Here is an 11,587-nt window from a genome sequence, read left to right on the forward strand (position 1 = left end):
GCTTAAAAAATCCAAATTCACTCTTATTAGCCTCATTTCAGCAAAACATTAATGTGAAAAGGTTTGAGGTTTGACTAACAGAGCACAGTCAATAACCTAACCGAGAAGGCCATGACACATACAGAGTCTACAAGTTTAATAAATTTTAACATGATGATTTTTGCATACTCCAGTACAAAGAATTCCTCTCCATTGTTGAATATCTCATACCTCACTTGCTTAGTGATTTTCAAAAACTAACACCAGTGTGTGACATAAATCACATATAAAGTATCTTCTACAAATTAGAAGATAAGATTGCTCTGAAAATGTACACGCGAAGGTAACAGATCAAAAAAGATCAAATCAGATCCAAGATCCAGTGCAGATCATCGGCCCAACAAGGCAACACGCTCCTTCTGTACTGTCAGCGATAGGTTGATATCAAAAAGCTCACACCGTATAGGCATCTCGATCTCATAGAAGGGATTCTTCAAGACATAATCTGTATACAATTCGTAGATGACTTTCAAGAGAGCTTCCATGTGCTGCGTCCCAGGCTCACAGACCACAAAGAACTTTGTCCCTGCCAAAAAAGCAATTAATCTGTAAGTCTAATTTTTCCAGAAAGAACATCAATTACAAGCTCATTATTTAAGATCAACTCGTGTTAAATTTCACTTCCAAAGTGTATAGTAGAGTGTAGTAAAACCCAAGACTACTCCTTTACTCATGAGGGAGAATCTGGGGCAGGCTCCCCTCCAGTCCAAAATTCTCCCATTCTCTCCTGTTTTAATCCTGATGCCAGACACGTGGCAAATGAAAAATCTAATGGTGAAAAACAAAGCCACCTCGAAATGTAATTTATTGCTTTGTTCAAACACCTTTCAGCTACCTCCCTTGCAAACCCTCAGCCCATACATCACTGCCCTTGGTAGCATATGGCAAGAAGCCATCGGAAATAGTGCCGGAAACCTTGGTGTTACTGGCGTCATTCTGAAAAGCTCTTGGTGTTACATCTCTTCTACATCTCTTCTGCAAGTAAAAAAAAAAAAATCTCAAAAAAATCATGTGGAAACTTCCAATTCTTTTCTAGGTTATCTCCATTTTTGCACAAATCCACAAAAACTCCATATGGGTCTAACCAATTCTCATTCAGTACTTGAAAACCCTATTTCACCATCTGGGTTTTGCTCCAATCCTCTTCCAAACATCAAAAATCTTAATGAATTTCACCAAAATTCACTTCTTAGGTTTTGGATATCTCAGATCTAGGCATAACTTTTGTGGGTTTTGCTCCATTTCACTTCAAAGTAATCAAACCCAGCATCTATTCTATTTTTTAAAACAAATTACCCAAATAAAAGATATTGCCTCTTTGACTGTGTCAATACAAAACCTTATCTCATAGAAGTTTTAACTTGGCCTCCTTGTTGTTTCATTCCCCACTAGGACGTTGATTAGCCGGTGTTGAAGAATCTGCATATAATCACGCAGTATAGAATCTATAGAGTAATCCATCTTGACTATCTGTGAAGGATGCAACTGTCGTGTTTCTAGGTAGAATTTCAGATGGCTCCGCTGCCAAGGACAGTGGTGTATGGGCTGTGGGTTTGCAAGGGAGATCGCTGAAGGTGTGGGTAAAATTGAAATAAAATACATTTCAAGGTGGCTTTGTTTTTCACCATTAGATTTTTTATTTGCCACGTGTCTTGCATCCGGATTAAAACGGGAGGGAATGGGAGAATTTTGGACTGTAGGGGAGCCGGCCCTGGAGAATCTCAACTTAATGGTAATATTGCAAAGGTCAAATACCAGATAGAAGGGGCCCATATAAATGCAAGAGCAAAACTAACCAAGGGGGGCTAGTTGGGCTACAAGGCTCCTGACAAAAAAAATACCAACATTGAAGGATTAAATTTTATTGTTGGTTAATTTTCAAATAATGTGAATACATGTCTGAGGTATAGATTGTTAAATTTGAAAATTTATTTGTTTTATGGAATTTGAATGCTATGGCAATCAAAATGTGACCACATTTAAAATTCAATAGTTAGGAAGTGAACCTCATGTCATGCATCTCAAAGTTGTTAAAAATGGTAATAATAAAATAAAATAAAAAAATTCCAGAAAAAAGAACCGTTTTCCAGTATCCAACTATTTATGATAAATTGCATAAGTAACTACAAAAATACAGCGGACATCATTTTAACCCCCCCCCCCCCCCCCCCCCCCACCCTTTTTCTTTTGTACATATCATTTAGGTAAAGAGTTCAAAAACTCCAATGCAAATCAATAACATAAATAATTAGATAGTGAGCAACCCCCAACAGTTATCTTATGTTCAAAAGTGGCTCTTAAGACACCAACATCATAAGAGATGATCCCGTTAGTGAAAAGGAAACTGATGTCACAAACCAGCACACTTTTCCAGACCATGGAAGAAATAAACAAAAAGCCACCCTATTGTCATAAATATCTAATATCAACTTGCAATATATAAGTTGCTAACTAAAATCATTAGATTTTAGCATGTCACAGCATAAATTTCTCCATACAACTGCGTTTCAGTTCATTAAACCACAAAAGTGGCAATGCTTGACATAACTGCATGACTAAATAAAGTACCAGTCTGCATTCCAATGAGGCTTATTAGATATGCAACACCTAGGTGCAAAAAAGTCTCTCTAACTCTTGTATGCACAATTATCAAATATTTTTTCATATCTTGACACTTGCAAGATTATTTGACATGTTTTGGCCCCAAGGGAAGATTACAATCTTAAAAAAACGTAAGAGTGATATGCACCCATCAACAATTGGATGAGGCTCATTAGATTAGCAAGATATGGATTACCAATAACTATGCTTAGCTTCTTATACGCAACAGTCATCAACTCTTTTTCCTATGCTCAAGGGCGATCAGTTAACATTGAAACATACCAGTAAGTGATTGGAAGCAATGGAGATCAAATGTATCGGCTTCAAGAAGCTCAATGCCCGAACAACCAGCAACCGGCGATAACTGCTGAGAGATTGCGTGCATCGAGTGCCATAAACTCGCTACCCTCAAGCTATCATTTGTGTCCATCCGTCCAGCAGACCCATAATCCTGATTGTCAAACACAAACACACAGAGATTTCATCAAACAAGCTCTATTTCCATTGAAAATAAAATCTACTTTTCTCTATGAAAAATAACACTTTTGCAGGAAATCTCCACTATAACCACGGACCCACAATCCTATTTCATTCAAAGTTCAAAATTTTCTGGGTACGCATGATCCAAAATGTCTAAAAGATAATTCAAAAGAAAAATTAAACATACCCAATATGCAAATCACTAACACTATGCTTGTTTCCATGGAAAATTGAAACTTTTACGGGGAAAAACATGAAATATACAAAATACCCATCTGTTTTATTTAAGACTCCTACAAAGTGAAAAGGTCAAATCTTTCTCAATCCCCAAAATTCCATTTGTCTTGTTTTGATTTCCCACATTGTCTCAGCCACCAAACATAGCATATAATAGTTATACACCCCATTCAAACAGTTTGCTTTCATACCCACTTCCAATTTTCTCGAGAAAAATTTATCAGAAAAACAAAAAATGGAACTTTCTAGGGAAACAAACAGAAAAGTATATATATAAATACATAGATATTTACCTTGTAGAAGATCAAACCACCTGATTTGTTAATGATGTAGAGGCTGTAAATAGCTGCCATTCCAAAGGGCAATTTTGGAATCTGATAAACTTTTGAGATAGATCAAAGATGAGTTAAGAAAGACTGATGATGAAGCATATAAATGGATCAATTCGCAGGGTCTGCCGTTTATTCTAAAAAAAAAAAACTTTGCGGGGAAGACTGATGATGAAGCATATAAATGGATCAATTCGCAGGGTCTGCCGTTTATTCTAAAAAAAAAAAACTTTGCGGGGGTGAGATCCGAAGATCCGATTCGAATGTTGCTTCAGAGTTTCATTGATGAATATTGATTGTTTTCAAAATGTATTTTATGCGTTTAAACATAACTGGCCTATTAGCTCAGCTGGTTAGAGCGTCGTGCTAATAACGCGAAGGTCGCAGGTTCGAGACCTGCATGGGCCATTAACCTTTTTTTTCCCAATTTAAAACTATTTTTCCACAAATTGCTTCCAACTTTTTTCTTTTTTCCAATTTTAAATCTTTCTTTACAAATTATATTTTAAAACTATTTTTCCACAAATTTCTTCCTACTATTTGTTTCAAATTATTTTAAAACATTCTTTTCAATTTTAAATATGTCCTTACAAATTATATTTTAAAACTATTTTTCCACAAATAGCTTCCAACTTTTTTCTTTTTTTTCTAATTTTAAATCTGTCCTTAAAAATTATATTTTAAAAAATTGCTTCCAACTACTTTTTTCACATTATTTTAAAACATTTTTTTCAATTTTAAATCTGTCCTTACAAATTATATTTTAAAACTATTTTTCCACAAATTGCTTCCAACTTTTTTCTTTCTTCCAATTTTAAATCTGTCCTTACAAATTATATTTTAAAATTATTTTTCCACAAATTGCTTCCAACTACTTTCTTCAAAAAAATATTAAGGTGATTAGATCTTCTATACTCAAAGTCGGGAAATGATCCTCTCTCCATTTGAAATGAATCTATTTCTTGATTGAGAATACACAATTTTTAGTGTAACTATTTTTTCACAAATTGCATCCACAACTTTTAGTGTAACTATTTTTTCACAAATTGCATCCAAATTTTTTCAAAAAATGCTAAGGTGGTTAGTTCTTCCATACTCAAGGAAATGATCATCTCTCCATTCTCTCCATTTCTTGATTGAGAATACACAACTTTTATTGTATATCAACTTTGAGTGTAACTTTCTAATTGAGTTCACTATTAGCACTATTTTTATTGTGCACCAACTATTATGAATTAAAATAAATTCAGATAATAAATGATGGGGTGAGAGGGAGGGAAAAAAAAAAGAGTGTAGGAAGTTTTTTTGAGCCAAAGAGTGGAAGAAATGGTGATGATTGAGAAAGAATGTGAGATTAAAAAAAAAAATACAAAAACAAACAAACAAACAAATAAAAGGAAGAGAATGACTGTAACTTTCTAGTGAAAGGAAGAGGATCCTATTCCGTTGAGTTAAAATCATTGGCACTATTTTTATTACACATCAACTATTATGAAATAAAACAAATTAAGAAAATAAATGATGAGAGAGAGAGAGAGTAGGAAGTTGTTTTGAAATGATTATCTTCATTTGAAATGAATCTATTTCTTAATTAAGAATACACAACTTTTATTGTACACCAACTTTAAGTGTATCTTTCTAGTGAAATAGATAGGATCTTATTTCGTTGAGTTCACCATTAGCACTATTTTTATTGTACACTGTAAAGTTATGATTTTCAACTATGTTTTGTTGGCATTAATTTCATGTCAAATTTAATTGTATTTTAGTCAATCATTTCCCTGTATGATTGTGGAATTTAATGTAAGGGTTGAGTGTGAGAGTTTGGTGAAGATTTGTGAAGAACCATGAAGTTCGCGATAGGCTTGTGAGTGGACAACCCGCGAAAGGCCATGTGAGAAGTACGTACTAGAAGTTGAAGAGTCAAATGCCAAAAGGCATCTCGTGACTCATCTTGCGACTAGGCCAACTCACGAGATGCATTGCCAGCAGGATTTTTTTAAAAAAATAACTATAAAACCCAAACTATATTATTAGTTAGGCAACATTTCAAACATACTTGGTTTCTAACAATTCAAATATATTGTACTCGAGTTTCCTATTTTGCCAATAGTTGAAAGTGTCCACGTAGGCCCAAAAATCGAGTTCATTGAGGTCGGTTTTTGTACATAGAAATCGAGTCCTCTAGACTCAATTTTTATACATAGAAATTGAGTCTACTGGACTCAATTTCGTTACCTAGCATACCCAATGAATGATGGACCAGAGAACGAAGCAACCCAGGCGGCGAAATCAGGCGATGGCGGCAAAGGCTAAACACGTCGAAGTTAATGTGGGTGTTTCTTGCCGTTGCTCCAGTGATGTTGCAGTTGGGGCTGTAGATCTAAAGTGAGAACCAAGCAAGCCAGGCGACGAGGAGAAGCAACCCAAGTGACAATTCTGACTAAACCTAGGTGGCGATCTGATCAGGTATTTGTTTTGGGTTTTGTATTTTGGTTTTGTTCATGGGTTTTGGGGCTTGGAAGAACAAGGATGTTTCCGCAGATGTTGAAGTAGAGAACAACCAAATTGAGTCCGTAGGACTCGATTTCTATTAGACATAACTCGAGTTCATTTGACTCGAGTTCAATGCCTATGTGGACAAAGTATCCACATTAGCTTCAGACGATGTTGAAATTGAGTTTAGTCCATTCCAAAAATCGAGTCCAAAGGACTCAATTTGTTAGATTCCAAATTAGTTTCAAACCTTGGCTAACTAATAATATAGTTTGGTTTTTATAGTTATTTAAAAAAAAAAAAAAAATTTACGCACTAGAGTGTAGTTCTAGTCTTTTGCATTTCATTTACTCTTATTTCACATTTAGTTAAGTAGAGTAAAAGTAATTTACCCTTAATTTTAAAATTGGGGGTCTAAACAAGTTATAGTGTTTTATACTATTGAGCTTTCATATGCCAACTGTTTTAGTGTGTTTTACTTTGGTTTCCTCTTCGATAACACATCTCAGTGTTATCTTGTGTTTGCATCCCTCTTCCCTTATTCTTTGTGCTTTACATTTATTGTTTATTGTTTATGTTTGCACACTGGAGTGTAGTTCCGGTTTTTTGCGTTTCATTTACTCTTATTTCACACTTAGTTAAGTAGAGTAAAAGCAATTTACCCGTAATTTTAAAATTGGAGATCTAAATAAGTTATAGTGTTTTGCACTATTGAGCTTTCATACGCCAACTATTATGAAATAATATAAATTAAGATAATAAGTTATGGGATGAGAAAGGAGGGGGCGTGGGGGGACAAGAGGAGAGTACAGGAAGTTGTTTTGACCAAGAGAAGGGAATAGTAGTGATGATTAAGAGAGAATGTGATTTAAAAAAACAAACAAACAAACAAGTAAAAGGAAGAGAATGTGAATGATTAGAGAATGTGTAAGAGTTAAGGGTGTGCATGTGTTAGATTGAGTTGGATTAAATGATTTTTTCAACCAAACATGATTTTATTGGATTGATAAATTCCCAATGCACCCATTTGTTGTAACAAAAAAAAAAAAAAAAATTTAATTGTACACAAGTTTCATTGCATTGGTAGAATAAACTATTTTATCATGATTACATATTTAATTAATAAATTAAGTGTCAAATTATATATAATTTGTATAAATAATGTATCTAGCTTATTAGAATTGTTTAGTGAATAATAAACCTAATTTAATCGGAATAGTGATGGGTTGATGTTTTCCCAAAAAAAAAAAATGGTGTTTTAATTAGATTAATCAAGTTTGCCAACCTCATTTCATCACAAAGTTTGTTCTTTAACTTATTCCAAATCTTGTAGCTTAATTTGATCATATATTTTTGGACTCACTTCCACAAATTGGATATGGATCTCATGATCATGCTAATTAACAAATCTATTTATTTATTTATTTTATAACTCAATAGTTACAATAAGAGAACGAGATTTGAACCTCAAATGTTTTTATTATTTTCTCTTTGCATATTAAAATACGTAATATTCTAAAATAAATAAATAAATTAGAAAGATTTTCATTTTAAGATTAAAATATTATTTTCTAAATCTAATAATACAAAGCCTTGCTAAAATAGGAAAGGTCTATTTTTCCATTTTAATAGAAAGAGACTTTTCCGGATTGGACTTGGTGAGAGCAGCCCATCAAATTCACTTGTAGTTTCTTTAATTACTCCTCTTTTCATGTGACTGTCACTCTGCCACGCCTCCCAATTCGGTCTCTCTCTCACCGCCGACTCACCTAACTCACCAACTTGACCTCCATAAAACTCTGCCTCTGCCTCTCTCTCTTTCTGAAACTCTCTGTTTCTGAAACATGGGTTTGAAGCAAAGTGAAAAGTCAGAGCCAATGATAGAGATCAACGGTCTAAAATTCACGTACCCAGGAATCGACGGTCATCCTCCGCCGGGTTCCACTCCTTTAATCGAAGATTTCTCTCTCTCTCTTCACTCGGGTGATCGCTGCCTCCTTGTTGGATCCAATGGCGCTGGTTCGTTCTACTGTTTCTTTTTTCATACTCTGTTTTTTCGTTAATACTACTCTTTGTTTGGTTTCCCAGAAAATGGAGGGAAATAAAATCAAAATTGGAAATTGAGATATTAACGTGTTGATTTTTGGGTTCAATTATAATGGGGTTCGTTCAATTTTTGTTCTTTTTCACATTCAGAGTTTCCTTGAATCTCTGTTTACTTGCCGAGAAAATGGAGGAAAGGAAAATATAAAATTGGAAACAGAGATTTTGATGGTGTTTCTCTTGGGTTAAATTATAATGGGGCTCATTCAATTTGTATTCTTTTTGACCTTCAGAGTTTCCTCGATGCTCTGCTTACTTTAATGCTTTGTTTGGTTTCTGAGAAAATGGAGGAGAAAAAAGAGTCAAAGTGGAACCAGAAACTTTATTGTTTGTTACATACTTATATTGTAGTGTTTTTGTTCTATCTATAGTGCCTTTCATCTTCAGAATTTTCTTTGATACTCTAATCTGTTTAATGCTTCATTTGGTTTACGAGAAAATGAAGACAAAAAAAAAAAAAAAGAAAAAGAAAAAAGTTGGAACCAGAGATTTTGATGTTGCTTTTGTGGTTAAATTGTAATGACTTTCTTCAATTTGTATAAGTTTGTCACCTTAATAATTGTCTTAATTTGGTTTCTGAAAAAGTGAAGAAAAATGAAAATAAAAGTTGGAAACAGAGAATTTTTAAAAAATAGTTTCTCTAGTTAATTTGTGATAGTTTTTCTTTATTACGAAATGCGGATAATTGAAACCCACCATTCTAACAAGTTGAACCCATTGCTCTGGTTGAACTTGATTGCTGAGAACTTTCATGAAAAGAACGAATTTAGAGCAGAGATCAGTAACAAAATGGAAATGATGGAGACCATTGTTCTGGTGTGCTTGATTCTTAGCTGGGAATTTTCTTGGATTTGCTGTTTGGTTGATCAGAAAATGAAGGAAATTTGCATGATATTAGCTCTTGTTAAATTTTAATTCAGTAATCTATGATAAATTTTTTGAGATGGGAGTAAATGGAACCCACAATGTTATGTTTGTTTGTTGAATGATAGTATTGTAACATGGAAAGAATGATTTCATTTAGCATCTGTTTGGTTATTGATAAAGGGAAAAAGAAGAAATAGTGAAGGGGAAAATTTTAGGTACAATCCCTATTTCTCAATTAAAGGCAACCATGCAGTTGCATAAACCAATAATTGAATTTAATTTTTCTTAGATGAATATAATAATGGTTATGTTGCATTGGTCAATACAGTCATGTGATTGAATTCAATTGGAGAACCTATGGTACAATACCTAAGGAATTGTTTCTAAGTTTTGCCAATAGTGAAGCTCCAAGTTTTTATTATTTTATTTTATTTTATTTTTTAAAATTGTTCATTTTCCTTTATTTCGATTTCTTAGCAAATCTAACAAACAATTCAGAACAAAAATTCTCATGGTGTGTGCGTATTAATTGATTGTTATTGTAGGTAAAACGACAATTCTGAAGATATTGGGAGGGAAGCACTTGGTTGAACCCCATATGGTCCGCATACTTGGAAGATCGGCATTTCATGACACCACATTGACTTCTTCTGGTGATCTCAGCTATCTTGGTGGCGAGGTTCATGCTTTTCTTTATTCTTTGACTTGAACAATTTGTATGAGTTATACTGAATAAAATATATGCTTTTGTTTCAAGGATCTGATTGTACAACTGAATAAAATATATGCTTTTTTTCAAAGAAAGTTACAACTGATTTGATTGTACATGAGAATTTCAATAAAAATTTTGGCATAAATTTCAACTTTGCTGGCACGTAGACAATTTATAAATCCAGTTGGGATCAAATATGGCCAAATGATCAATATGTTTTGCCATTTTCTTTTCTTTGGAAAATTTGAAGATATGACATACAAAATTATTCAGACACTGTTATAAAATCACAAAATTTTGCAATTTCTTGAATTACATTTTTCCCAATATTTCCTTAGTTTCTGAATGTTAACCAGATATATTCCTCTTTCTTTTTTCTTCCAAAATTTTGATTCAGTTCAAATCCATTTAATCCCAAATTTTCTCAGCAATTCCATTTTGCAGTTGCTTGAGTATGTTGTAAAACATGTTCTAATAAAATTTGAAGGCTTTGATAGTTGTAATCAGGCTTTTTTTTTTTTTTTTTTTGGGGGTGGGGGTGTGGGGATTATTTTCTTGCAGTGGAAGCGAGAAGTTGCGTTTGCCGGGTTTGAGGTTGCAATACAAATGGATGTTTCTGCAGAAAAAATGATATATGGAGTTGCAGGTATTGATCCTCAAAGAAGAGATGAGTTAATTAAGGTAAGAACCAGTGTGTTCTTTCCTTGAGATACAATCTTCATTGATGTGAGCTTGAACTAATTGTCCTGCAAGATGTTGTGTCTTTATTTATATATTGGTAATTACATCCCTATGGGGTTTGAACCTACAACCTAACCCTCCTCATTGCTCTTACAAAGGGATGAGGTTGAGGTGCTATTTGAACTAGAGCTTATTGGCTCATATGTCGTGTCTATGTAAATGGATGTTATGAAAAGGAAGTGTTGAGGTCTAACTCAGAAGTAGGGACTAATTGCCCAAATATTCAAAAAGCTATCTTTATACAAGCCTCAAGTTTCACAAGGTTTCGACATTATCACACCCTAATAATAGCTAAGAAGGTGGGACAAGAGTCTTTCTCATATTCTACTGATAGAGCAGAAGCAATATCTGTGTTTTGATTTTAGTCATTAATGTTTCTTATGTCATTGGCTAGGGTGTAAAAGTCATTAGCTTCAGTCAGTTCCATTTTTGGGAAGTAACCTAGATGATTAACTTAGAGAGTAATTTTACATTGCATGATTGTCATATGATTCAATATACATAGTAATTATTGAACATTCCTCTTTCATTTATATGAAGAATTCGACTATAAGAGTATGATTGTGAGGCTTCTTATAATATACAGAAGAATAAATAAATTTTGAATGGAAATGGAACAGTGCCTTGGGCATTGATAATTGCATGTAAATCATAGGCATTTGAGATATCAATGTCATGAAGGATGCGCAAGGTAGCTAATATTAAGAGAAGACAAATGCATAGTCCACAAACCATGTGCAGTTGCACCATTGTTGGGACTGTCATTACGTAAATGGTTTCCTTGGTTATGTAGGTACTGGATATCAATCTATCATGGAGGATGCACAAGGTATCTGATGGTCAGAGAAGACGAGTGCAAATATGTATGGGTCTTCTCAAGCCATTCAAGGTATTTCCATCTTTAAGCACTCACCATCTCACCAAGTGTAAATTCTTCAGAATCATGTATCTTAAGCTTTTTCCTTTTTCTTCTTCTTTTCTT

At 33.7% G+C, this 11,587-nt stretch overlaps 2 protein-coding genes and 1 non-coding gene across 3 annotated transcripts; 2 read left to right on the forward strand and 1 right to left on the reverse strand.

The window, feature by feature from the left end:
* Positions 1-128: 128 nt before the first annotated feature.
* LOC111984822 (uncharacterized) lies at positions 129-3,841 on the reverse strand. Its single transcript, XM_065764110.1, has 3 exons — positions 3,651-3,841; positions 2,923-3,091; positions 129-565 (listed from the first exon to the last, which is right to left on the reverse strand). Exons 1-3 carry the CDS (start codon positions 3,708-3,710, stop codon positions 369-371), a joined length of 426 nt encoding a protein of 141 aa, XP_065620182.1. The 5' UTR covers positions 3,711-3,841; the 3' UTR covers positions 129-368.
* Positions 3,842-4,020: 179 nt separating this feature from the next.
* TRNAI-AAU (transfer RNA isoleucine (anticodon AAU)) lies at positions 4,021-4,094 on the forward strand. The gene has a single exon. It is a non-coding gene; the product is annotated as a tRNA-Ile (tRNA).
* A 3,732-nt stretch (positions 4,095-7,826) lies between these two features.
* On the forward strand, positions 7,827-11,494 carry LOC111984800 (ABC transporter I family member 20; the record flags this gene model as incomplete). Its single annotated transcript, XM_065764111.1, is given in 4 exon segments — positions 7,827-8,201; positions 9,698-9,831; positions 10,426-10,545; positions 11,399-11,494. Coding segments are annotated over 4 exon segments (525 nt in total), but the record flags the coding sequence as incomplete, so codon positions are not given.
* Positions 11,495-11,587: the final 93 nt, after the last annotated feature.

The sequence above is a fragment of the Quercus suber genome, unplaced genomic scaffold (assembly GCF_002906115.3).
Source record: "Quercus suber isolate HL8 unplaced genomic scaffold, Cork oak 2.0 scaffold_541, whole genome shotgun sequence".
NCBI lineage: Eukaryota > Viridiplantae > Streptophyta > Magnoliopsida > Fagales > Fagaceae > Quercus > Quercus suber.